Genomic DNA, 27,667 nt, shown 5'->3' with positions numbered 1-27,667 from the left:
CACAAACATGTTCTGTTTAATACATCAGCATTTAGTGGTGAATGACGGGAAAGCTCCACAAGTCAGGAGCTGGACGTGAAGAACAAAAACTGCTACAACAATGCCACACGTGAACCGCTTGCCTTTTAATCATATTGACGACGCTTTGATGGTGAACACGATGGGACACAACTTCTTTGTCTAACAGGACATAATTGGCTAATAGAGCTCGAAATAAACTAGCTCGTTTCCTGATTTTAGCTACCAACAACAATTTCATAATTTCTGGCTTTATGTTTAGCAAAACCGTGAAGACAATTTCCTGAGTGCAGCCGACGCTGACAGACAGAAGGACCTAAGAGAGCATTTCTCATCGGGATATCAGTGAGACGTTGTGTGTTTGTAAACTCTCATTGTTGCTGTGAAACGTTGTGCTTTGTGTGTGTTAACTGTTTCCTCCTCACCTGACCCAGTGGTCGAGGAGCTGCTGTTGCTCTGCAGACTCCCATTCCTGAGGAGTGACGGGGACTTCTGAATCCCGCCGCTGACACCCATGACCCCCAGCCCCCTCTCTCCTCCTACTCCTCCTCCTGCGCCTCCACCTCCCCCCACCCCCACCCCCACTCCTAATCCACTGCTGGATACTAAGCCCGGTCGGCCTGTGAGCGTTGAGGATGAAGAGGAGGACGGGGAGGCGGTGGAGGAGGAGGTGTTGGCCGTCGAGGAGGTGGGGAGAGTCAGGGAGGGAGCTGGCTCTGAAGGCTTCACATCTGAGGTGAAGCAAGGTCCAAATCTGTTTCGCCAGTTGCCCTTCTTTTTCTTCTTCACCCCGTCGTCCCCTCCTCCCGCCGCTGCCCCTCCGATCCCCGGCCCGGAGCTGGAGGGTTGGGGCCGTTTGTAGCCAGCGGAGCCACCGAGGCTTGTCGTTTCGCTGGCTGTGTGACTGTGGGAATTCTCATACAACTTCCCGCCCACTGAAATGATAAGAAAGCAGAACTGAATATTAAATTATAAAGCCTGCAGCCTCTTGGTGTTTTTCTGTGGTTTGTCAAAAACAATCAGAATCAACTTCTAGAGGAAAGCAGAGCAGTCGTCATCAGGTCTCTTGAAAAAAAGGGGAAGCAACAATTACTACTTATCAATTAATCTAAAAAATGCTAACTCAATTAACCTAAGAAAAAACGAATAGACTTTGAAAAAAGCAGATCATATTTTCCACAAGCTAAGTTGATCTATCTAAATAGCAGTCAAAATCCCAAATATATACTGTTTACTACCATAGATCATTAAGAAAAAAAGTATTTGAGCACTTCAATTTAGTTTTTTGCAATATTGTTAATTGTAAACTGTGGCATTGTAATGTAGCCTAAAGTGAACATTAAAAAGGTAAAAATTATTGAGTAGATACCAAAAACACAGTGCAATAAACTTTTGAGTGACCACTGACGTAAATAAAGTTCCAGTACCTGCAGAAGCTGTAGTGGCGGACACCAGAGAGCCGAAGAGCGTCGTGGTTCCCTCCGAAGCTCCGCCCTCCGTGCTCGGCTTCACAAGGCAGCTGCTGAAAGATGGCGGGGAGGAGAAAGTAGTCCCGCCCCCCGAACGTAACGATGAATCGGAGAAACTTAGGAAGTCTGAGGAGGAAGGGACAGAGGGCGTCTTGCTCGCACTGGTCAACAGGAGGCCTTGAAGAAAGAAAAACAATGAAAAAGTCAGACAGAAGTGGAGATGGAAACAGACAATACAGCTGGAAAAGTTTTCATACAACTCCCCTTTCCATCATCATGGGAGCAACAAGATAACCAAAATAAGCATTTTATCTGCATTCCCGCTGTGTGTAGTCGTGTAGTCCTCCCATGTAACAGAGGAAGTGCCTTGAGAGCACACAAATGGATGGATTGTCAAACACACATACACCATTTCTCTTCTAGACACAGACAAGCAAACACACACCCACACACACCTGACAAGGGCTCCAAGGTTCTGATAGTACAAAACACAGAAGCTCAGTGTGAGCTCTGACTCCTTTCAGGTCCTGACCTCGGCACATGTTCTTTCTTTCTGTGCATTTCTGTGTCTTTTCCCAGACAGGGCCCCCGATTACAGGAGCCAGAGGCCAGTCGAGACGAAACACTGTTATCACGGCCACACACAAGAGTCTGGTGTCTGGCCAAAATCTAGCCAATGACACAGCACACACACAAACCACATGAATCACACTCTTATTTAGGATTTAATAACATTTCTGTTATTGCATTTGTGCTGCTCTTGTAGTTTTGTGGTGGGTGGGCAGGGCAGTTGATTTGTCGTAGCTTTTTTCATTTTTCTAACTGCAGGGTTAATTCCCAGTTGCGGGAAAATTAACATACAGGACCATTTGCAGCCATTAATTCACCTTGGTGGAAAGGCCCGGTAGAGGAAGAGGCAGATGTGGAGGAGGTTGCCATGGTGACCACGGCGGAGGGGAGGGGTTTCCCTGAGGAGGTGAGAGACTTGCGGCCACCCCTCTGTCCAACCGCGTGACTTGCGGCGCTGTTCTTCTTGTTCTTCGCCTCAGACACCGCCTTCCCAGCATCTGGAGCCAAGCCATCTTTGGAGCCGCCACCGGAGAGGGCAGACGACACTTCTTGAAAGTTGGCAGTGGTGAAGCGGGCAGCGCTGTCGTCCAGTCGCTTCTGCGAGGACACTGGCAGAGAGGTGACTCCTCCCACTGAGCTGCTGCTGTTGTAGGTCTTGAGGAGGAAGATGAAAAGGGAGGGAGAACAATGAAAAATTATGGTTGAAAGGAAAGGGAGGACAGGAACCATGAGAAGCACCGGAACAAGGAGAGAAAATTATCAAAACAATGCCGGTTGAGAGAAAAAATAAGGGAGAGGTCAACGGGAGGACAGGGTATGTGAGGGGTAGAGAAGAAGAGCAACAAAGGTTAATCAAGGTGAAGGAGAAAAAAAAACAGCCACCACCTTATGCTGTAATATGTAACTAGCTCAGTCACAGTTTAAAAGAGTTAAGTAGTGGAGGAGTGGCTTCACCTTTTCTGGGACCATGATATTAGGAAGGACGAGGGAGGGCGACATGTCCATGGAGATCTTCTTGTGTTTCGGTTTGTGCCTGTCCCGCTCCTTGTGTTTCTGAGTATGGAGAAGAGGAGGGAAAAAAAAGGAGAAACAGATGGGTGAAGCTGATTTAGACAAGATACAGGAAGAAAAAAAAAATAGACAGACACAGAGATAAAAACAGACCCTTATTTTATAGCCATCTGCATTATAGGAACATTGAGAAAAGATTAAATAAAGACACATACTGGCCCATATTTGTGTTTTGTGCAAGATTGAATCCAAAAAGGCAAAAATAAAAAAAAATAAAAAGGTATGTTTTTAGGATATAAGCAACAAAGAGGAAGAGTGTGTGTGTGTGTGTGTGAGATTGGCTGATAGAAAGACAGAGCATTACATTTCAAAGGCTCAGTCTGAGATGAAAGCTAAGAGATCCACAAACACAAAGAGAGTGATGGAAGAGTGATAAAGAATGGGCAGGAGGAAACAGGAATTCGGCACGCCGCAGTTTAGAGCAGAGTGTGTCTAAGTGCCTCTTGCCGCGCACAAGGTCTCATCGTTTCATCCAATCATATCCTCCTCCTTGGACCATCACAGCTCAATTTACACCCTTGCTATCACACGCGCGCCACCACCCTCCTCTCGCACCCCTGAGGTGGCGACTGGGTGCCAGCGCATTTACACCTCACATGCACGCCCCGCACCCCGACACCTCTCTGCACAGGCATACGAGAAGACAGGTGCATGTACGCACATGCACACTTTCACACGGACACGCGCATGCATGCGGGCACACAATCCTAAAGATAGGCGGTGAAAATATGCAGCGATCCTGAGAGACGACATGGGACTCAACATGCTGGTGATGCTCAGTGTCATGACAACTCTGAAACACCAGAAAACGCCCCTCCCCCTTCTTCTCCTCCCCGGGGTGGCTGCATGGAGGCTGGTGGCAGTTTAGCCAGACTTCCTCTGCAGAGTGGCAGTTAACAGACATCACCAGCCAAATCAGGAGATAGCAGCTTTAAAGTAACCTTGCTACACGCTGGCTTCCGCTAATGCTCACACTCTGGGGTTAGGAGACAAATGTTGTAGAGTATATCTGCTGGCAGAGTATAACTTAGAAGTTTTTCCTTTTTGTTTTCCGTTAAGTAGCTTTAAAGTTGGGGAAAAAATCATCTTATTCCATGGTGTCTGACAGTTTCACATATATTCTAAAATAGTTTGTTCCTGTTTTAAGTGTGCATTAAGTAAAATGACTTCTAGATGTTTTGGACATCATGTGATGCACATTTCCCCCAAAAAGCTGTTTCATATGTTTGGAAATGTTTAGATCTTCGCTAATATATTTTGAAATGTTTTTATTGAAGCAAAGTTCTTGAGAGCAAGAGACAAAGAACCCTACACTAGTCACAATCCAGATATGGTAAAAAAAAATATCCCCCTAATTCAAAATTTAAAAAAAATATATATTTTTTTAAAATCAAGTTAGATTTAAAGTATAAGATTTAATGTATAGTAACAAAGTACATGTTATAACATTAGGTGGGAAAGTAAGAGGATAAGTGTCTTTGCTGCTTTACCAGCCACGGGGGTGTAATGGTGTTAGTAAAAAGAAGCACATATTTTCTCAGAAATTTCTGCTTTCTTCCTCGCACTATACACGATCTTTTCAGGTGTACTGCAGGATGCTAATTTATTTAAACCTTGCTTCTGGGAAGGAGGAAGTTCAGATTTCCAGTTTGATAGAAAACACTTTTTCCCCAGCTGTGCCCATGAGTAATATGATTTTTTATTATGGCTGAGTCCTTTTATGTCTACCAAGATCAAGACCCTTGGCTCAGATAGATTTTTACTACATCAAGTTGTTCTTATAATGTATTGTCAAAATTCTTACAGATAAGGGCAATTCTAAAGCATGTGAAGTGAAAAAGGTTATATAAAGATATTAACCTGTATTTGTGTAATGTTCAGTTTAGAGTATTTTCAAGGATATTGCACCAATCATACATCACCCTAATTGCACTGAAGGTCTCATTGTCTGTATGTTTTAATCAGTCTAATCATAAATTGGCAAGTTACTGTTGAGAATGATTTAAATAGAAGATGTCAAAAGATCCCCACTCGAATTTCAAATAGTCAGGATTTTGTACAGCTTTTTAAGGGTAAAATTCAAGCACTTTTAAAGCAATTTTAATGTCACATGCCTGTAAAGTACCTGAAAAGTGCTACTTTCCAGACTCTTGAAGCCTTTATCATCATATCTTAATTGTTACAATAAAAGCAACAGCAAAAAATATATTTGTGAGTGTATTTTACCAGAAGTTCATATTTGAACTTTGACTGTATGATTAGTTTATGATTAGTTAATGGAATCACCGGACTTATCTATTTACATTTGTCAAGTAAACAGAAGATATACATTGTTTCATTTTAAATATTTAAAGCTTTTTGGTTTACATGGGGGATTTTGTAAATGAAAGAGTATATTTGAATTAAAGTATATTTCCAACCTTGAAAATATAATGGTCCAAAACTTTAACCCTTTATACAAAACTTGAATAGAGTCCTTATTTTCTGTGTATGTATTAGGTGACCTTACTGCTGTTTTTAACCTTACAATTTCTCATCTTGCTTTGTTTGTTTTTCAGTTTTACATCTCTGTGAATTATCTTTGGGTTGGTTTGACAAACAGTAAATGCTCACATTTAAGAGGCCGAAAATGAAAATATCCTTTTTTGCTCAATAAATTAGTTTTTCTATTATCAAATTATTTCTTGGGTTATTTTCTGTAGCGCTGTCCCTGAACTGTTTAGACAACTTAAACAACACACAACAATAGCGCCAAATTTTCAAATTGGCCACAGAAAGCGGATCACCAAAGTGAAACACAGGATAAAGTGAGTGCAGCAAAAAGGAGAGATGATAGTGGAGAAAAGGAGAGTGAGAGAGAGACACAGAGAGGTAAATTCTTTGGGATTCCCTTGTTGTTTTTCATTAACATTCCAGAGGTAGGTGTTGATGGACAGAGGCTGAGCTGAGAGGGTCGGGTAACATACACACACACACACACACACACACACACACACACACACACACACACACAGAAGGACTCGAAGCACTGGGCGTGGGAAACACAACACACACACAATGTAACCCTGACACACCCTTATCAATCAGGTCAATTGATTATACAGGCAGAGACAAAGCCTTTCAGCGTGTCCTTTCCCCTCTTTCTCTGTTGCTGACCATTAGCAGCCTGATCATTTGACATGTCCGAGTGCTCTTTGAGACTGTGTGGGGTAAAAATGAGACGCGGCAGAGAATAAGGCCCACGTCTATTTATCAACAATCCCCCGAGCAAAGAGCAACACAGCCGCTGGTTGAAATCCTCTCTGTCTATGCCTAATGCTGGTCATGGGGTTTGGAACTATAAAATAGAGATGCATGGAGATAGAGACAAATACTATTTTTAGAACTTTCTCTTTACAGTTCAAAACATTCATTTCTTTAGTCTCTTGGGATATGTAGACATCTTCATTTTTTTAATTTGGTCACTGTAATTCAATATAATGTTTCTATCAACTGATCATTTGGTCAGTAAAATAATACAACACGGTGATGTGATGCCCAAAAATAACTGGCAGACCCCGAGTTGGTTATTTTATCAAACCAGCAGTCCAACATCTAAAATGCAATAAAATAATACAAAGAAAAGCAGAAAACCTTCACATTTAAGAGGGCGAAACAAGAAAAAAAAAAAGATAAATGACTGGAAAATTTTGAAATGATCAAAACTAAGGTTATATATTTATCTTTTAATTGAGAACTCAAGAGTGCTGAAATGCTGCAGTGTTCAATTTAATTTAGCGGCATGGATTTGAGAGTTTGCCCTCATCAAAAAGCCAATGGGATTTTTCCACTGGATTTTGGATTATTGCAGAAAATAAGCTCTGTGGCAAACAGTTCATAATACTAACGTATTACACATTTTGTTCAGTAAAGTAACGTCAACACCACTAAGCTGATGATGCCATTTAATGTCTCCCACAACTTTTTTTTAACGACACCTTAAAGCTTCAAAATTCACAAGTGGGGTGAGATATTTTATGTTGTAGAACGTAATGAGAATATCTCTTAAACTTGTGTTAACTAAAACCCTGATTTCAGGCATCTAACCATAAACCCGTTGAGTTCAAGACAAGGAAACCAGAAAGCAAGATTGCCAAATTATTCCAAGTTTTAGGACTCTATGAATTGTTAACACAACAATGCATATAAGCTTATGGTACTTTTCCTGAAAAAAGTGTTGCCTTTAATTCGATGTAACATGCATCTTAAATGCTTCACAAGTTAACACAATGGCCTCAGGAGGAAGATGAGAGGGTGCAGACACAGAGGGGAGGAGGGCTGAGGGGAGATACGGAGGCACAGGAAGTAAGGGGAAAATAATCCACCCTGGCCTAGCAGGAATTCCCCTGTGCAGTTTCCTGCAGGATTTCTGACCAGCCATTGTGTATGTATAGACGTGTGTGTGTGTGTGTGTGTGTGTGTGTGTGTGTGTGTGTGTGTGTGTGTGTGTGTGTTTCCTGCAGGCCTTTTCTAAGCGGCCGGTGTGGGGATCTTTTAGCTCCTGCTGCAGTTTGACTGCAGGGTCTAACATGAGTTGGGTATACATCTGAGCCTCCAAACCACATAACAAATGCATGAGTGGATGTGTGGACACACACACACATCTGAGCCTCCTGATCTCTGACCCTGGAATGTGGATGGAGAGTGTATGAGAGCTTGTGTGTGTGTGTGTGTTTGTGGGTGCAAGTGAGAGAAAGGGGGGATAATCTAACTAATGCAAATAAGGCAGTATTAACAAAAGCCAGGGCAGAGGGACTGGAGAGTGTGAAGACAAATGCATGCACGCACACACATAGACAGACCCCAAATAGATAAAACGTCACACAGCATGCTTAATTCTTAATTTGGATTCCACTAATTACTTTATGAATGAACACAATAAATATCTATTGTCTTGTTTAATGCCTTTCTATCAAAAACAATTAACTACAACTGAGAAAAAGATGGAAAAAGGAACTCAAAGCATCATAAACAAAATCTCCCACTGAGATGTCCGCATATACACAGCTTTAAAAATAAATGCAGCATCTCATCAGAACATAAGCATTATATTCAGTGGAAATGGAACAATTATAAGTTGACTGCAGGGCCAAGAGACACTTTAAATATGCAGCCATTCATTCCTCCTTCCTCAATCTGAAAACATTAATCTAACAGCAATCTTCAGGAAAAGCATGTATAATTGTATTATTTTTATACTCATAATAATAATAATAATAATAATAATAAGACTTATAAACACTGAGCTGATGGGAGAAGATGTGTATCAGCTATAGGCAGTCATCTTGTCCAAGTAAGCATATATTGTTGATGCAGGCAATTTCTTCTTAATGCTGTTTTAAAGCACCCCTCGATTTGGAAGGCAATTCTAATTGCAATTATTTTTAATGACATTGCAATTGAGAAAAGATGTATGATATTGGATGGAAAAGACCATTTTTGCATTATTATTATAATTTCATTGAAAAATATATTAAAATGATCATGGTGTGATTTTTGGTACAATCTGTAAGTCTGTAGAATACAATTCATGCTGGCACATCTTGCAGCACCACAAAACCAATTCAGAATGGTATTTAGGCACATGCTTTGGCTCAAACAAATTTTGAGCCTGCGATATGGGTATTGCACATAGTCCATATTGCGATTTCAATAAAATTCTGATATTTGCAGCCACACTTTCTAACTTTAATTGGCTTTACAAACGCACTTAGTATGCACTGTGCAGCTGCATTATGTAAAACAGAATGAATATAAGTGGCATATGGAGCGTATTTAAGATCATCGAGCAGAATTGTAAACAACTCGATTGAATGTCAACATTTTATCGTAGTCGGATGAAGATTCTTTTGTGTTTCACATTTGTTAAAAAATAACAGTGAGAGGGTCTGTTTTTTATTTTTTGGTGTGGAACAAGTTTCCCTTGGCTAAAATAGTCTTCGCACATGCACACGCACACACGCACGCACACGCACACGCACACACACACGTCCGAGTATGTTAAGTACTACTTGTTTTATCTAATGAGCGTCTTTTGTTTGCTGCAATGCACTTTGTGGCAACCCTGTTTGCTATAAGTGCTTGATAAACTTTGCACCCTTACTTTAATATTTGGATGCTGTACACTCAATGCATGCATTTTTAAAATGCAGATGGGCAGAATCAATGACACTGAATATAAAACGCTCTAAACAGCTCAACTGTAAAGGGACAGTCATGTTTTTTTAGTCATGAGTATCAGTCATCAGAGATGTTCATAACTCCTTTAACATGCAGCTTTTTGAGAATGACACCACTGCAAACAGGGAAAATTCTGCTGGAGCCCCTTTCCTCTGTTCTAACAACGTCGGTGCACAATGACAAAAAAACAAAAAGTGGAACAGATGACTTGACACCTCCCGTAAATTCTGATTATTCGCAGCTTGTGATTACATGTTCTGCTAACAGCTGTGACTGATTAAGTCACACTAATGTAGCATTCATTAGAGGCTGTGATTACTGGTGGGTGTAGGTGGGCTGCAGTCATACAAGCAGCTAAAACAACAACCCAAATGCAACTGCTGCTGGGTCTATTAAATACAATCTCAGCACTTATTTGGACATCAAATTAAAAGGTCTTCTGTGACTTGAAAGGACTTGTTTAAAAAGAAAATTAAAGATGCAATATGTTTTGAGGTTTGACAAGTGTTTACACACACATCTATCAAGAAAGCCGATAACATCTATAGCATGGGTGTTTCTCAGGAAAGTATTAATTAAAATTTTAAATAAAGATACCAAATGAGTTACATTCAAGGCCATTCATTCACTTCAAAACATTTCACTCTCATGTTTTTCAAATCAAATGACTTAAAACTGATGTACAAGACTCAAGAGGGTAGACAATTGTTGGGGTTTTAATTAAATATCAACATATAATATATTAAAATATGGAGAGCCCTAAAAAAATGTACATGTTCAATAGTTCATCTAAACCACACACCTCTTTTTCCATATGCCTTGACGATTCAAACAAAAATCTGCCTTCTGAGACGCTGCTTGTCATAAATAATGTTCTGCCAATACATTCAAAGACTGTCTCCATAAATGCTCATTATAGAGCCATTAAAAGAACCACTGAAAAGTATTATTGATCAATGCTTTAACTGCGTATTTGCCTGTCCCTCCACAGTGTGAGCGTGTAACAATGAGGGCATATGTTTCTGGTTGTGGTTTGGAGGCAGAGAGAGGGTAAGATCTAAAGGGCTGTCTTACCTTCTTGTCCTGGTCTGGGGGTCTATCCATACACTGAGAGGAAGAGTCACTTAAGCTTTGAGACATACTACCACGGCCCCTGCTCCTTCGCTAAAAAGGCAAAGAGGAACTCCAAGTTAATGGATTAAGTCCATTGAAAAGAGTCTTAAATTAGACCAAAAGAAAAACTCTACGATATATTAAAAAAATAAATAAATGGACAAAAATTAAACCAAAAAAGACTGACTCAACTGAAATTCAAAAACAGGCAAAAAAACATTGTCAAAAGCATTTGTTACAAAATTGGTATTTAAAGCTTATTGGTCAACAACACTGAGTAAAAATGCATGGTGGCAGTAGGTATTCGAACAAAAATACATCATACCTCCACTATAAAAAAAACTACCTTTCACTGACCATTGCAAATAGTCATTTATGGTATATAACACCGTCGATACTACACATTAGGATAAAAAAAAAACAATCAGGATTGAGTGTAAAACTCCACACAACCATAAGTTGTGTTTTATTGTTGCTTTAAAACTCCTTTGCCAAGACAAGGATCTAAAGAGGCATCATGGGACACTTTTGAGGGGTCTTGGTTATCGATCTCAGTCCAAGTCAGCTTGTTCTTGCTCACAGTATCCGTTGCCATGGTGATACACAAGTACATCCTCAAATTACAGCCAAATTACCTCCAGGCATAGATCAAGGCTTGTGTTTACCCAGTCTCTAGTCAAAAATACAGATCTATGACCACAGACTGTTTCTTTTGGCATTTCATGCAAAACTGACACTCCAAGGCAACCTAGTGCACCATGGGATAAATCCTCCTCTTCTGGCTTCACATACAGCTCATTGTCTGAGTCACATGGCTGTCTCTTCCCCTTAAAGGTCTAAAGCTGAATTCTATTGCTGACATTCTGTACAACATGTTCAAAAGAGTTCATCAATGACGAATGTTCGAACTGAGGAACTTTAGATTATCATTCAGCCTTGCAAGACTACACCACTCTGTATCCCTCAATCTTGCCCAGTTTTTAGGTTTATTTTCTTTTTTTCAAGGATAGATGCTCAGCTTTGTTACTTTGAATATTAATGACTATAACTTAATCTCACTGAAAACATGTTTTTAGCAAAGTTATGTAATAAGGTTTGCCACTCACAGAAGATACTTGAAACCAAATGCAGGTGCGTGCCAACAACTCTAGGGCTAGGTATGATTAGCAAAATAACTCAATACCGAATAGAATCAAAACTTCTCCAATCACAACATCTGCATTCAATCCTTTTCGTACCCAGAACTAGAAAAAAACTAACCATTTCTATTGTAATTCTTTAAACGACACCCAGTGTAGCTGATTGGAAAAGTTAAGCTGACGCATCAACAATGCATTTACACTCCTGAGAAATAAGGAAAAATTATCCACACATAGTCTCGATGAAATCAACAACAAACTAGGATAATCTAAGTTTGAAATTAGATTTGGATTTGACAGAGTCCAGTCAAATACCATATGTCGCTAACATGGCGTAAACATCCATCAAGTGGTATTTTATGAAAGCCACTCTGCTAACAACATTGCTTTCCTCGTCATTGATTCCCTCTCGTACATTCCTGTCATCCATACAATCCGGCTTAATGACATTATGCCCTAGCATCCAAAGCCATTCATACACGATCAATATAGCAGCATGAGTCTTTCCATCAGCCTTTTTTTAACATTGCAAAATGTCATCCGTGTGTGTGTGTGTGTGTGTGTGTGTGTGTGTATGTGGGTGTGTGTGGACACTGTAAAGCCTGTCTTGTCTTTCCATCCTACCATTGTTCCAAAAATCATAATTGTTAAGTCACGCTACTGTTTTTTCATATTCGCACCCTTTCCCCAAGTGACGCAGAGTGTGTACATACATACATGTTTGTGTATACCTTGTGATGGATTGTTAACTACCAGAGAGGCGGAACAAAATGTGGATCACAACCTGACTACTCAACAGTGAATGTTTGTACTGAGAGCACATTTCCACTGTGTATCCACTTGTTGGATAGGCCTATTCTTTTAATTTTTCTCTTATCTGACTGAAACCTGCTGGACAACAGACTAGCTATCCACCTCTCAGGTTTGCATTATACAGGTTGTATAGTCAAAGTAAGGCTAACAGACTACAAAAGATAAGGTAGCAATCATGAACAAGAAACCAGGAATCTATCATTTGTCACAGAAAAAGACAACTTAAGGAGCTGTTTTTTGTCTTCTTTCAGTTAAGTTTTTATCCTCTTTTGCATCATATTCATCACTCTACTTTGTAGACCACTACAGTGTAGAAAAGGAGTAAAAAAACGCTTCTCTAACAGTGCTAAACTACATGTCAATTTATTTTTATTGAGGGCATGTGTCCAATTTAAGTAACGCAGCACAAAAGCCACTACTACTACTACTGTTGAAAACCTAAGAAATAAATCTAAGTAATAAATCTCTGAAATGTTATTTTCTCAAGTAATTGAAATACATAAATAATCATAAAGCCTGATTACACTTTTTTGACCTTGCAGTGAAAACCGGGCTCTATACAGCACCTGCACACCCAACCCACTGTGCCCACTCTGGGCTTAGCAGCAATACACAAGGGAGTGAAGGGGACCACAGGCCACTGTTAGAGAGATTAGAGGCACCAGGGAAAGCAGGAGGAATAAGAGTAGATGGAAAGGGGTAGATGGAGAGTAAAGAACAGGTGGAGGAGAGGTAAGCAGTGGGGGGATGCATTCATTGGTGTTGTGGCAGAGGAAGCAGATGGGGGAGAAAGATAGATGGAGGGAAAGGGAGCCGAGGCCAACAGAGACTGGAAACTGACTGAAGGAGAGAGATAGGCAAGTAGGAAAGAGAAATCGACTACTAAGGAAATGTTGGATGACGATAGAGAGATGGAGGAAAGAGAAGAGTCATTTTGAGGAAAAAAACAGGGATGAGAAGAAACATGAGAAAATAGAGACAGAAGAAAAAGAAGAGGGGAAAAGTGATAGTGGGTCATCTCTCAGTGGCAGTAGAGAAGCGCCAGCTCATTCACAGGATGAAAGGTATTTCTCACATTGTTATAGGTAAACCAATATGTGTGTGTTATGTCTACATAGTAGACACTTGTTGCTTGTTAGTGGAAAAAAATAGCCCATAAATCTTGGCTGTTAACCCTCTGAACCCAACAACCAGCCGGTGGGTTTGAAAGGCATATTTCTTTCTTTCTTTTTTTTTTTATTTAATTGCCAAACTTACCCAATTTATCAAAGCTATAAACTCTATAGTCAGAACTTAACTGAGTTAAAATTTCCTCCAGTACTTGAACAATCACGTGTAAAACAAAATCTATGCTTAAAATATTATAATATTATTCTACAGGTCTTTTAAACATAGTCCTGTAAAAAACATTAAATTCTGCCTTTTCTTAGCACAGCTCGAAAGCCATGAATGACTTGGCTGAGACCAACTGTCATATGACAAAATATCTGTGAAAGTTCAACTGAACTGCTGGCTGTTTACACCCAGCAGAGAGGAGGGGACAAGAGAGGTTGTAAAAAACGGTTGTAGTATATACTTGTGTATATAGATTCTATTTTATTCAAATTTGCATTTTTTTCATAATTTGTTGCATTATAACTGTTGTACTGCACAAAAGACAAGTTTGAGTTTTCTCTACATCTAGCTATGATTGTCTATATTTCCATAGAGGTGCAGGATTATATATTGCTGTGAAAAATGAAGCCAGAGTGAGTGTAATGTGACAGGAGTAGCCCTAAAACTGCTTGTTCAGAGGGTTAATATACACACAATTTCCATACCACTCATGCATATACATGTAATCATGTGCAACAAATGCTGTGGCCGTAAATACACACAGCAGTGTGAAACTACATAAAACTGAAATCAACGCTCAGTTCTGAAGGGACGACAGTGTGAGTTTGATACAAGCTAGTATGTGAGACTTGTCATGTACCGTGTACAGAAGACAAGTTGCACATTTAGACGGTCATGATTACAAAAACACAAGTTTGCTCCTTGATTAATATTACAGTCCGTTATTAATAATCTTAAACTTAATAATAAACTAAAATAAATAAAAATCAAATTTGTTCTCAAAGAAAATGTGTATGGATATGGGGAAAAAAAGACATACTGACTGGTGATGTGTGAAGTTGTAGTTTAGAGTATCACAAGACATGCCATCTGTAGAATATGAAAAAAACTAAAAGTACACTTACCAATTTGCTGTGGTGGTATTTGCAGTATCCACAGTACTTGACATTGTCTGCATCCGATCCTTGTTCCTCACATAACAACCCTGCAAACTGGGCACTGTGGCAGAGAGGAGCATTAAGGAAATTAAGGAGATGTTATAAAAGTTATAAAGTGTCATAATACCAACAAACGATGAACATGGAACAATATGATTCAAAAACAAGGAATAAAAATGTCATTACAGTTTTAAAAACATGAAAGTCCAGGGTAACTCAAAGTGTTTCCTACAACATTACTCCAAAGTATATCAAATCTACAAGTCTTTCCTCGAGTCTGAGTGAAGAAATGAGGAAACAACTTCCCCCTTTGTCCAGTGAGGATAATATGGTGTGGATGAGTCTCACCATGTGACATGGAAGGCCTGCCTGCAGCCATGCTTGTTGCAGGTCATACAGGCTCCAGAGGCAGCTTTACTCTCTCTGCCCTGGTCCTCACAGATATAACATGTCTGCACACACACAAACACAGAGTAAAGAGAAGCATTTATTTCAAAAACTGACTCAGTCGCTCATTAATATATTAAACATGTGATTCTGTGACATGTCGAAATGCATAGATGTATTCTGTTACCTTGTTGTAGCGCTCGTGTGGCACAGACTGGAGGACTATGGGCTCCATAGTTGAGACATTGGCAAATTCCACTTCAGGTATGTAAAGAGCACAAACCACATGGGCCCAGCCTGCAAACACACAGAGAACCACCATCAACCTCAGCACACATATGACAGCAAAAGGTAGTTTGTGGCAACATTTCAGATCTGACGTGGACATTTAAAAATAATATTTGCTATCCACTCGTTTCATTGTTTGGTTGCAAGTTGCAAAGGACGGATAATTTGAAGAATACAATACTGGCCTGTACATCGCCAACAGAACTTTGTCAGCTGGGTGAAACAAAACAACTATTTTACACTCATAACTCATGCCAATGATTCTAGAAAATTTCTGGGGAAAAAAGGCTCTGATGCGTATCAAACAACCAAACCAAGACGGACAGTGATGACCACTACTATGCACTATATGAAACATCATCTCATCCATCTCTGAATTGTAATTTAAGTCCAAAAAGTCCAGTACAGTTTCCCTCTGAGATTGTAAAAATAAAGCTTTAAGTCTCAGCATAACTCAAAAAACAGTTATAATGTTTTTCATGTCAGTCCATGAAACTTTTGTTGATTTGATCAAAATGCACCAGACCAAAAGGCAATGATTGATTACACGTCTTTGGCCTAAACCAAGGGAGCCTAACACAATCTGAATTTGGTCTGGACCCATTGTTAATATGCCAAATTGGAGTTTTGGTTAAATTTGCCTATAAAACATAAATTACACTGAGTTCAACTTTGAAATGCAGAATCGTAAATGTTTTAATTTGCAAGTTGGTAGTTAATCTATCAAAGTAGCCGTTTATTGCGCCCTAACACACACAGCTGCCTGTCAGTGAAGACAAACTGGGGGCGGTAAAATGACAGTGGGGCATGGTGGAGTGGCAGCAGAATTGACGACGAGCTGAGGAGGAGCAGAAGGCGGTCAACGGGAGGTCAAATGGAGGTGGGAGTCTCCTGCCACGCTGGAGGTGTCTGTTTTTCCCCATAGCGGAAACAAAAACAGGCTTAAACTTACAGTTGAACCCCTGACCTGCCTTTGACCTGGTGAGCGGGACAGGGGGAGGGCAGAGGGCGGGACGGAGGAGTGTGAAATGGGGGGCATGTTGTTGTTTTGAAGTCCCTCCAAGAATCTGGAAGAGGCCTATAAAACAGGACTATAAAAGTGGCACAGCCTTCCTCCTCAAACTAAGCATTCACACCGAAAACCCAACAAAGCATCCCTTTACAAACATGCATTAGCCCAAGAAGTTATCAAAGTCCCATGTGTTGAGGGGCTAAAATTAAAAGTTTGTTATGATGTGAAATAAACAGAAAAAGAGGCAAGAGGTTCTTGATAATGGCTTTATGAGCTTCTGTGGTAAACCGCAGTAAAACCATGACACCAACAACAGGTAAAAAACAAGACTACCTTTAACTTATGTAGCAGGTAATTAACTGCATGTACAGTGAAACCACATCAATACAATCAAAAATATCCTTAAAAGTGACAGTATCCAGCTCTCATTTGTTTCATTGTCACACATTTAATATTTCTTAGCAATGACTTGTAAAAAGTTAACTTGTTGCCGTTTCTTTCAAGACCACTTTTTGCATCAAAACTCCATAAATATATGAATGTGACAGATTATGTTTGATATATCTATAAGAGAGCAAATTCTCTCAATTTTGTATGCCATCGTCTTCAAACTCCTGCTAAAAAGCTACAACAGTCACTGGGTCTCTACAACTAAATAAGACAGAAAAAGGGGACAAGCAGCTGTGTGCCTTTTCTTTCTTCTCTGTCTGCTATACGTTAGGATGCTAGATCAAATACCCATTTCAGACTAATCTCTCTGCTGTGCTTTATTACTGTCCCACCTGAAATAACAGCAACTACCTCACAGATCAACAAGTGAAGAGGAACTGACAAGAGCGGAGAAACGGACGGTCAGGGAAAGAGATGGTGAGAGAAAAATGGGAGGAAAAAGAGAGGGAGAGAGGGGTCATGGGAAGGGTAAAATAAAAGAGAAAGTAGTAAAACGGTGTGTGTTAGTGTTGTCCTGATGCCTCCCTGCAGGCCTGGACACAATCCCACAGCTGTGCCTCTCTCTCTGACTGACTCAAACACACACACACACACACACACCACACACCACACACACACACACACACAGAATATTTACAGTCTCCACCAAGCTGACCTCCCAATGAACCCAGAGAGAAGACTCCTCACAGGCCATGCACTATACCCATCCTGGCCCGCCCCCTCATAAACATACACACACACACACACTCACACACACATAAAACATGGACTGGCAAGGACGGTAGAGAGAGGCAGCACACACAACAAACAGCTACATAACTCTCACAGCACGCTCACACCCCTTAAACTTGCCGGTGACATGCAATTAATGACAAAATACACAAGAGGCTCACCACAGATGTGTGTGTGTGTGTGTGTGTGTGTGTGTGTGTGTGTGTGTGTGTGTGTGTGTGTGTGTGTGTGAGAGAGAGAGAGAGAGAGAAGAGGGATTCTACCTCCGTTGTCTGTCCTCTTTAGGGCTCCATCTTTGTGGGGACACAGCTCACATCTCTGTAGGTAAAGAAGAAACAACAGGTCAGACACAACTGGACAAACTCATCTACTTAGTGGAGGTAAACACAGAAGTATGACAAATATGTGTGAGATAAACTGGCAAGTGGTCCTGACTTTGGCACAAGGTCAGAAACTCTACAGGGAAACACCCTCACTTATCTGCCACCTAAGGTTGTTTCTTTCTACAAGTGTGTGTGTGTATAAACAAATACAAGTCCTCCTACATTCCTGCTGCTCTGAGTTTGACAGTTTGACCATAACCGCATCACCGGTGGAACACCATGTGACACCATGTGACACTACCGTGGTGATTAGGTCTTCACTATCATTTTTTTCCTGTTTTTCCAGTGCACAATGCATTTGAAGTGAGAGCTTTCACACACATGCCCAGTCAGGAACACATCCTCTGATTGGTGGACAGGGTAAACCCAAGGCATCATGGAGATTGCTAATGGACGGCTGACAACATTAGTGGCTGTTTTCAACATGGAAAAATGGATGAATGAGAGATTCAGGGTAGGATTCATGTCTCTTACACTTTTTCTCCTACTATTAATTTTATCTTGCATGTTTAAAGTTCACGCCTCTGAAACAAGTCAGTAAAGGTGCTTCTACTTCACATTATTGTCTTGAAATTCATCTTTCTGAAAGTTTTTAACAACTGTCTAAATTATTACTATAAGTCTTTTATTTGTTATAAAATGCTGTCTAACAAGTGCTGTATGCTTAAATAATTTTTCTATTTACTCTTCAATCCACAATCTGTTTGACAAAAGTCTGCAGACTTTAGACAAGATGAACATTCATTTATTTCTTAATCTCATAAAACCATTCATTTACTACAGGTGAAAAAAAAAAACTTCCCAAATATTTCTTTGTTATAGACAAAAATCATATGTAAAGAATCAAATGGTCAATTTGATTTCGACTACTCACCTAACCTAACACTTTGCAAGAAGTTGAGTACTTTACGATATTCATTTATTATTTTCATGTAGGCACTTGAAAATTACAAATTTTACCAGTGATGGTTATCCGCTAATTCTGCCCACAATGCTTTTTTAATTAACACACACATACATGTGCATAAAAACCAGCTCCTTTAAATAATTTTAATAAGAGTTTATTTTTATTGTTTATAAGGAGGACTAACACCTCAGCCATTTTTGAGCTGCACAAACACGGTGTACACAGATTCCGTCAAGGAAAGGAAAGTTTGGCTGTTTAACACTTTACACATTAGGTTCAGAGGTCTGAGGAAAACCTAGTTATCCTGCTAAATTTCTGCAAGACAAACTTTGCCCTGTATGCACACATGAATTCAGCAAGTCGGCAGATCATTCCTAGCACCTGTATCAACAACTACGCAAGTAAATCTTGTCCTGACAAAATCTCGACTGGTCTTTAGAAGTTTGCCGAGGTCATATGAAGTTTAAAGTCAGCAAGGCATAGCAGTTTATGGCTTTTGCACCAAATTTTAAAAAATAACACATAAAATATAGACACCCTTGAGCGAAATTGAATTCTGTGCTAAGTGACATGAGGTCTGTTGAGGCAAGGTCAGTCCTGAAATAGTTGGAAATGCAGAGTTTCTGTCTGATCTGTAACATTTTATGTGCTCTTATAACACAGAGAAGATAGCTTAATGTTGAATGCACATCATAGTATGACATACACGACAAATAGTTTTTGGTAGAATTGGTAAACTGGACACATTCAAGCAGCATTTTAGATAATCTTTTATAGAGCTTTTCAGTCAGGATTAAATATAATTTTGCGAAATATGATGGGAACTGGTGCAGAATGCAGATTGTGGGCTGACCGGCCGGCTAATGTCAAAGAACAGTAGGACATGGCACATGCCACAGAAAATACTGCTGGTACAGGAGGTTGCTCCACGAAAAGAGGCAGCAGCATCATGCAACTCGGAGCAGCCGTCCAATATGATTCCTTGAGTCATTACATCTGCCAAGCAGGTTTCACTTCACTTTGTCTGCTGGCCTGATGGTCAAGGAAGAACCAATGAAATTTTAGAGCTGATCCAAATCCCAGGGCAGGCAAGCTATTTATTTTTAAATTTGAGTTAATGTAATATAGTAATGTAAGATAGGGCATTAGTGCTGTATTTATGTGATATCAGAATAAATCTGGAAAATTAGTTCCTAAACATATTTACATGGCTCACTTGATTTGTTTCCTTTGCCGTTTGTTGTCACGCAAATACTGGAAACTAATGCTATTAAGCAATTAATGTGCTGTTTAAATGTTCTGAGCAATAAAACACAACACATTCTTTCATGTTTCTTTCCACATAACCACTTAAAGCTCATGGACACAACTAAGTCATAAAAATGACTTCCCAACTCAGGAAATGGGAGCATCCAAAGAACATGTGAATGCACCATTGGCCTTGGTGGAGGTCTGCGCACTCTGAGTGCCATTCATTTAGAGTGCCTTTGAAAAAGCAGCTTCTGCCAAGCTGTACAGAGGTTCAATATGAAGCAAAAGACATGTTGGGCTAAACAACACAAACATAAAGATAAGAATTGGTAATATTTTAATGATACCAATGCTATTATTAATTCTGCTTATTGGTCCAATTATTTATCAATTCACTTATTGAATTCTGATCAACTTTATGTGTGGAAAAAGGTATGCCTCAAGTGTAAAAAGACAATTTTACCACGCCCATTGTGATGATCTTTTATTGGACAACATATTATTTTCCATCAAGTTACACTGGTATGCAAACCAACAATAGAAAAAGAGGTTCTCTTCATCAATTTGTTATCATCCAGCCCTGCTGTATAGAAAGTAAATGAAATTATGCATTTCTATAGGCCAACCTGCAAGTAGCATCGCCATAGGGTCTACTGAGAATTCACCTATGGGATTTTAGCATTGGATTTTGGATCATTGCAGAAAATAAGCTCTGTGGCAAACACATGTTTGTGATGCTGACGCGTTTTGATCAGCAGGATAATATTCACAAATTAACATCACTTCACGGTCGACTTGATGACTTGAACATCACTATCGTTTATTTAAGATGGTCTCCAACAAACTAACCAGCCATTTGACCAGCTAGCGTAGCCTAATAAATTGTTTATTAACATAATTTACTATCGACAAGCACTTGCAAGAGCATTGAAAAACACGTCTAGAGGCTGTGAGACGGACTAATGAGAGCGTTACTGTCCGTTTCTGGCGTGATGACGTTTAATGTCCCCGACAACCACTGATTGATTTAGCCACTTGTAAGCAACCGTCTTTTTAAGGACACATAAAAAAAATCACAAGTGGAGCGTTCCCGGTGGCACACCTGGTAGAGCGCGTACCATAGAGGCATTGTCCTTGTAAGTGGGCGGCCCGGGTTCGAATCCGACTCGGAGCCCTGTCCCGCATGTCTTCCCCTCTGTCTCCCCCTTCACTCTGTCCTATCAATAAAACCCAAAAATGGCCAAAAAAAAATAAATCACAAGTGGGCATTTACTTACATATTTTATGTCGTACAACAAACCACGAACATCTCTTCAGCTTGTATTAACCACAGACCTTATTTCAGGCATCTAATCGAAACCCATTCAAAATCCTCATTGAGAGGTTAGACCCTATGGTGCTAAAATGCTAACCTACTTCCTGGTTTAAGGACTCATTCCTGTGGCGCCCTAAAGGTTGCAAACAAATATTAGGCATTGCAGGCTATCTTAAATAATGACACATCTCCTTTGCTAACATAACATATTCACAAAAGAGTGGACGACTCACATCCAGAACCTCAAAGAAATTTTCTCATCAGCCCAACATATGATATCGACTGCACATGGTGGTGAAATAAACAGTTTCTTCAAAATGCATTGCGTTATTTGAACTGCTTTGTCTCTCTGAACAGACATGCTGATGATACAAGACTCAACCTGGTGCACTGATAAATGATAGCACAAGAGCTTGAGGTCCACCATCTTTGCCAGGCCGTACGGTTATTCCAAGAGTTCACTCATAAATGATGAATGGATAGATGGATTGGGTGACTCACCACACGAGCTGCTCTCTCCTGAGATTCACACTTTCTGCAGAACCAAGGACCGGTGGGCACCTGCACGATGCCATAGCAGGCTGCAGGGAGACAGAGGAGGGCATCAATGCAAGTCATCACAACAGAAGCGTTTACAACAGAATACGTGTACACAGTGATAATGAAACCACATCAAACCTCACGATACTTGATAACATCTTGACAATATCACAGTCTCTCCACTTACAACATTTATTTACAAGTGCCAGGAGGTAAAATTGTGACTAACTGGTTTGAATGCAAGCTGAACAATGTTTTGATCTGACAGACTGTTGAACACACTGCTATTGTTTTTATATCACTCTACAGAGAACTGACAGCTTTCCTGCACTATAAAATATTTTAAGCCCCTGGGACACTGGCAGAATCACTGGTGATTATTGTTAATGTCAACACATGATATAGGCATCGATGACAATGGTTTACTTTACGTTAGTGTTACTAAGCTTGTTACACCTTAAATGAAGAGGCTGCATTCAAATAGCCCAAAGTCTTTACCTGATTCTCTCCTCACAAGAGATAGTCAAAGTAAAGTTGACAGCAGCATTTTTAGAAATCAGACGATACCAAAACTTTTTTTAAACACACTGTGTGGCTGCTACATGAATGATTCCACAAAGTCACATGAGTCTAGAGTTGGTTGTCCATCGCTGATGGCTGACAGTCATTGGAAACTGAGCCCAACATCATGATTTAAAAGCCCGGGACCTTTTGACTAACAGTGCTCAGATTGATTTTGCGACAGCCAGATTATACAGCTCTCACTTATACCCAAAATCAAGTTTGAACATATCCAAAGTAAAAGAATATTGAATTTGAATTGCAACATCACTGAGTTTGTTCACCCCGAGTTTACTGATGCTGACACGACTCAGACTTGAAGTTGCAGTGCGGTGCTACGCTAAATGCAGCTGCACTACCCTAAATAGCCTACCTCTACACATTTCCAGATTATCTCTGATCTGAACAGAGCCCATAATCCAAAGGAATAAACAGCTATAATCCAGATTTCTGAGAACAAAACACCCAAAGGTTACCGAGTTTAAATGAAGAAACTGGTGACCAGCAGACAAAACATTAAGTACTGCATACTTGACTCATTTTAATAATTGTGGTTGACTGATCCAATCTTGCATTTTTTTTTATTTGTTGCCATGCTAACAAGTGGCACAGAGTATGTGAGTGCTTAATCTTATGTTAAGCTTTTTCTCTTGCATTCAGTGGAGCACTTAAACACACAATAGACATGTTTTTATTCATCATAAAAATGTGTTAACAAATGTTAAGAGATTTTGAAGTGACAGGGAAAAAACAAAAAAAGTATATTTTTTTAAATGCAATAATTTAGACTAAAAGCATTTTTGACTATGCTGTCAAGGGATGCTTTTGTCCAACAATGCTGGGGTAAAAAGACCGTTCAGAAAATTTAAAATATTTACTCACTATTATGAATTATGCTAATTTCACATTTGAAGTTAAGGATGCTCAACAGTCTTGACTGATGCGGTAAGTACATGCCTCACATTGGTTTCTTTGAGCATTACAATGCAATATAACAACTTCTTGTATAGTATGTTATCTTCCAAAAGAAACAAGTTTATTCCCAAAAAATATTAGAATATAGTGTGAAAAGTAGACACATTTACATCTCAGTGAAGCATCTCTGGTCTCTCCTGTCTTTTTTTTTTACAGATGCCAGTGTTTTGAGTTATCATAATTATGATAATATAGAATCATAATTATTCAAATGTCTGATTTGTAGACTGTGGAAATAAGCAACTCATTGGACATTGCTACATTTTGTTTGTCAAGCTTATGGGGTAAACATGTTTTTTTTTTCTGAATCTGAATCAAAACCATGTCCTTTTCTTAACTAATGAAGTACAGCTTGTCTACTGCCAGAGTTATTCACTCGATTTGTAAGAAGTTGCTGCCAACCATCTTCTTTCAGTATCTTCAATAAAGTTGTGGTTTGTGATACTGCAATCATTTTAATGAATTGTTTGTATGCAAAGATCCATAGATGACAGATTCCACAAAAAGTAGTGCAATGATGTTGGATGCTACAGGGCGTGTAATAAATGAAAACATTCTGTTTACATAAAAAAAATAAACCCTTTTATCACTCAAATTTTATGCATATGATAGTTTATTTTTAAAAACCTCCCAAAATATCTTATTGCTATCATAATATACAGCAACATATTATTGAATTGTAACCCCTGTATCATGATATGCATCACATCACCAGATTATTGCTCATACACCCTACTCTGCAAAAACTATTATACTTTTTTTTTTAAATCAAGCAATGTGCTGCATTACTAATTATAAAACCAAAGAAATTTAACCAGACCACATTTGGGAAGTAACTGCCTGTTTAACAGAGGGTCATGTTTTAATGTGTGGTCTGATATCCATAACATTCAACTCCTCAATCACTGCTTTCAGTATTTAGCAATATTTTATAGTGAAGCATCATAACCCAACTTCCATTTTGGACAGACCTTGCAGTAATAGACTATGGTAAACAATTCTTGATGGGGTACATTTGATATTGACAATATCACATTCCACTAAAACTGTCTTTCCAGCCTAGCCTTCTGCATTGTGTCAAATTGCACATAATTTTATGCAAACTTCAAAGTATGTTCTACAGAGACTTGACGCCTGACAAGCTGAAGCTGGGATAATATCATGCAACTGTAATGTGAAATATAAGATACTATTAGATTTGACACAACTGTGTATCTAATAATAACATAATAAGTCATAATACTGCTTATGGCTAGTCTGTGCAACTTAAGACCAGCAAAGAGAAACCAGTGGATCAATCAAATCTGTCTTTCAGACATGCTCGTGTCAGACCTAAACACTAAAAAATGTTCTTTAAAAAAAACGTGTGTGACAACATTGAAATGCATCTGCACGGATTCAGAGCTGCTGACATTTCAAATAGTTTCTCCCCCTGCGTTTGCCAAAAGGACACATGGCCAGCTGTTCAATTTGTAAACACTGGACGTCATCATCTGAGTCATCTTGGGTGAGCAGTGTCTTGGCAGCACTGTCACAACACTTGAAACTAACTGACAGAACTCGTTGTTTTGCAGCTTGAACTTTTTGGACTACCACACATTTGGACTACCACCTTTAAAAGCAACAGTTTCCCTACATATCCAATGCAGTTTGGACCATAATGTATTAGTCAGTGGGCTGTCTCACGCATTTAAAGTCCTCGATGCGAGCTTTATGTGTTAGTTTACACATTCTGACAAGAGGAGAAGTATCACTCCTCCTCTGTGTCCCACATGACAGCTTCTGACAGGAAAACAGAAAAAATCAGCGCGACTCGCAGCCAGGATGTTTTTACCCAAAGCAGCTTCCAGCTACAGTCTATAGTGGATTAAACAGGCAAAGTTAGCCGCCACACCAGAGCAGTGGTCAGCCCTGCTGTGTGAGTGGAGCCTGACCTCAGCCTGGCCTTGGTGAGGGCAGGCGGAGGAGGAGGAGGCTCCATAACCTTGCAACAAGACTACGCTAACTAGCCTGCTAGCTAACGGCCGTGCTCCTGGCCGAGCTAACAGCACAGCTTACCTTGATGCACAGCGACGTTGCACCCGTGTCCGTCGCAGTACACCAGCGGGTTTTCCGCCCATCCTCTCTCGTCAGAGCAAACGCAGCAACCGCCGATCATCTCCTTCATATTATTCGTCGACAACTCGTCGTCCGCCGCCAGACAACGCTCGCCGGAGACCATCTACGAAGAAAGCGGACATGCGGAAGAATACGATATAAAAGATGAGCCGAAACCTTCGCCGAAAACGTCCCTCTTTCCTCTGTTACGCCGCTTTAGGTCCCGCACGACCGAAATGTCATGTTCTAAACGTATTTACGTCCCTTTTCGATGCCGTATTTTCTCACCAAAACATCCACTTCACAGCGCGATGGTAAGGAGAAGAGGGGGACGTCGTAGAGAACAGGAAATGCGTAATGACGCAAGGCGCGTGTGTGTGCGTGCCCTCTGACAGGAAGTGAAAGACGGATGTGATTGGACCGCCGAGAGCAACGTTCCATTTTGGTTCCACATGGCGGAGATGGTTTGAAACTTTGTTGCAAAAGAGACTTCCCTTTACTCGACTCACTGTCAACACTAGCGACATGGAGGTAGGCAGAGACGTGCTGTGGTACTTGGGGAGAACTATTAAAAGCAGAACGTTTGGAAAACAGACGTGGATGTGTTCATAATGTGATTACAATGATGAGTGAGTTTGTGAGCATTGAATATAGCTGCTTTTAGAGGAAATGTAATCATGTCCTGTTGCAAATTAAAAAATATCAGGTTTGACTTTCATTGTGAGAATCATATTTTATTGTTTTAAATTATAGTTAAATTCAAAATTGGAATTATTAGTGGAAAAATTGATCAACCAAAAATGAATTGACAAGTGTGATAAAATCATATAAGCTTTGTACAGAAGCGTCAGCTCTATGACATGTAATGTAAGTTGTCAAATATGACGATTTGCTGCTTTTCTCTATTTTTAATAATGTTATTTATTTATAATGTTCGGGCTTGGGACTGATGGTTGGACAAAAAATTTTTTATGAGAAGTATTTGATTTCATGTTTACATTTCCTTAAATATAACAATTTAATAGATACATTAATAACTGATTACTTGATTGGCAGAATAAGCAATAAAAAAAAATAGATAAACTGTTTGTTCCCACTTCAAACCCCTCCCCCCTTTTTTTGTTTTGTTTTGATTGTTCACACAGTAAACATTTACATGTCAGTTGCTGCAGTTAAATGTCGATTTCCCTTTCTATGGGATTTTTTTTTTTACATTTTGACATTTATTTTATTCTATTCTATGAGTAACCATTCTCCTCACCGTCACATCACTATACCACTTCTCTGTAGGCAGACTGTGCATAACTGTAATTATGCTAAATGCTTAATAATTAATTTCCAAGCTGTAATGCAAAATGTTTTCCAGATGTCATTCATGTTTACATGCATCCTTAAAAGTCAGACTTGTTTGTGTTTTATTGCATTAAACTCATTTAGAACAACATGAAAATATTTGAATGATACAAAAAACTGACATTTAAAACTATATTGTCCATGACAGCACAATATAGAAACAACAGCTTTCTTTAGTTTAGTTTTTTTACAGTTTCAAAGTCAATGGAAACTACAGGTTTTCAGGAATTTGAAAGGTTTTATATATGCTAAATTTAAAAAAAAAAAAAAATTGTAGTCAAAACACATCTGGACAATCAGCTTGGGTTAGAATTTATGATAACTAAAATATTTTTTTGTTTTTCACCGTTCCATTTCAGTATAATTAAGAATAATAATCTGTAGTCCTAGTGAGCGTTGAGCCAGTAGACTTGTGACAGCAATTTGAAAAGCTTTTCATTGAAAGAATGAATACCTTCATCTTTCAAAAAATACTAAATGGGCTTTGAGAATCCTATTCCAGACTGCATATCAGACCTGTCAATATACAGTTTTGTTTTGACAGCATCCCCATGCTGTTGCCAAGGATGCTCCAGAACACACACACACACACACACACACACACACACACACACACACACACACACACATACATGCACATGCACATGCTATTCCAAGCACTCAGCTGCTGCTTGCATCACCGATTCCTCTGAGCGAGCTCCCGCTCTTGGTTTCCAGAGAAACGTAATGAC

General features: G+C 39.6%; 1 protein-coding gene across 2 annotated transcripts in view; it reads right to left on the bottom strand.

Annotated features, from left to right (window-relative positions):
- The window catches only part of mllt10 (MLLT10 histone lysine methyltransferase DOT1L cofactor), a 47,597-nt gene extending 21,628 nt beyond the window's left edge, over nucleotides 1–25,969 (bottom strand). The window contains exons 1-12 of one of the 2 annotated variants that reach the window (XM_059326819.1): nucleotides 25,872–25,969; nucleotides 25,545–25,707; nucleotides 21,912–21,991; nucleotides 17,818–17,872; nucleotides 15,260–15,369; nucleotides 15,034–15,137; nucleotides 14,653–14,746; nucleotides 10,422–10,511; nucleotides 3,012–3,110; nucleotides 2,375–2,711; nucleotides 1,446–1,664; nucleotides 444–953 (exon numbers count right to left, since the gene is read on the bottom strand). In XM_059326819.1, the coding sequence (XP_059182802.1) occupies nucleotides 444–953; nucleotides 1,446–1,664; nucleotides 2,375–2,711; nucleotides 3,012–3,110; nucleotides 10,422–10,511; nucleotides 14,653–14,746; nucleotides 15,034–15,137; nucleotides 15,260–15,369; nucleotides 17,818–17,872; nucleotides 21,912–21,991; nucleotides 25,545–25,707 (1,861 nt within the window). In that variant the 5' untranslated portion in view covers nucleotides 25,872–25,969. Of the gene's footprint in view, nucleotides 1–443; nucleotides 954–1,445; nucleotides 1,665–2,374; nucleotides 2,712–3,011; nucleotides 3,111–10,421; nucleotides 10,512–14,652; nucleotides 14,747–15,033; nucleotides 15,138–15,259; nucleotides 15,370–17,817; nucleotides 17,873–21,911; nucleotides 21,992–25,544 lie in introns of both variants that reach the window. The other variant, XM_059326820.1, reaches the window with a different exon arrangement.
- Between the last annotated feature and the right edge of the window lie 1,698 nt (nucleotides 25,970–27,667).

This window comes from Centropristis striata, chromosome 23 (genome assembly GCF_030273125.1).
Source record: "Centropristis striata isolate RG_2023a ecotype Rhode Island chromosome 23, C.striata_1.0, whole genome shotgun sequence".
Lineage (NCBI taxonomy): Eukaryota > Metazoa > Chordata > Actinopteri > Perciformes > Serranidae > Centropristis > Centropristis striata.
This window is presented reverse-complemented; position numbering and strand designations above follow the sequence as displayed.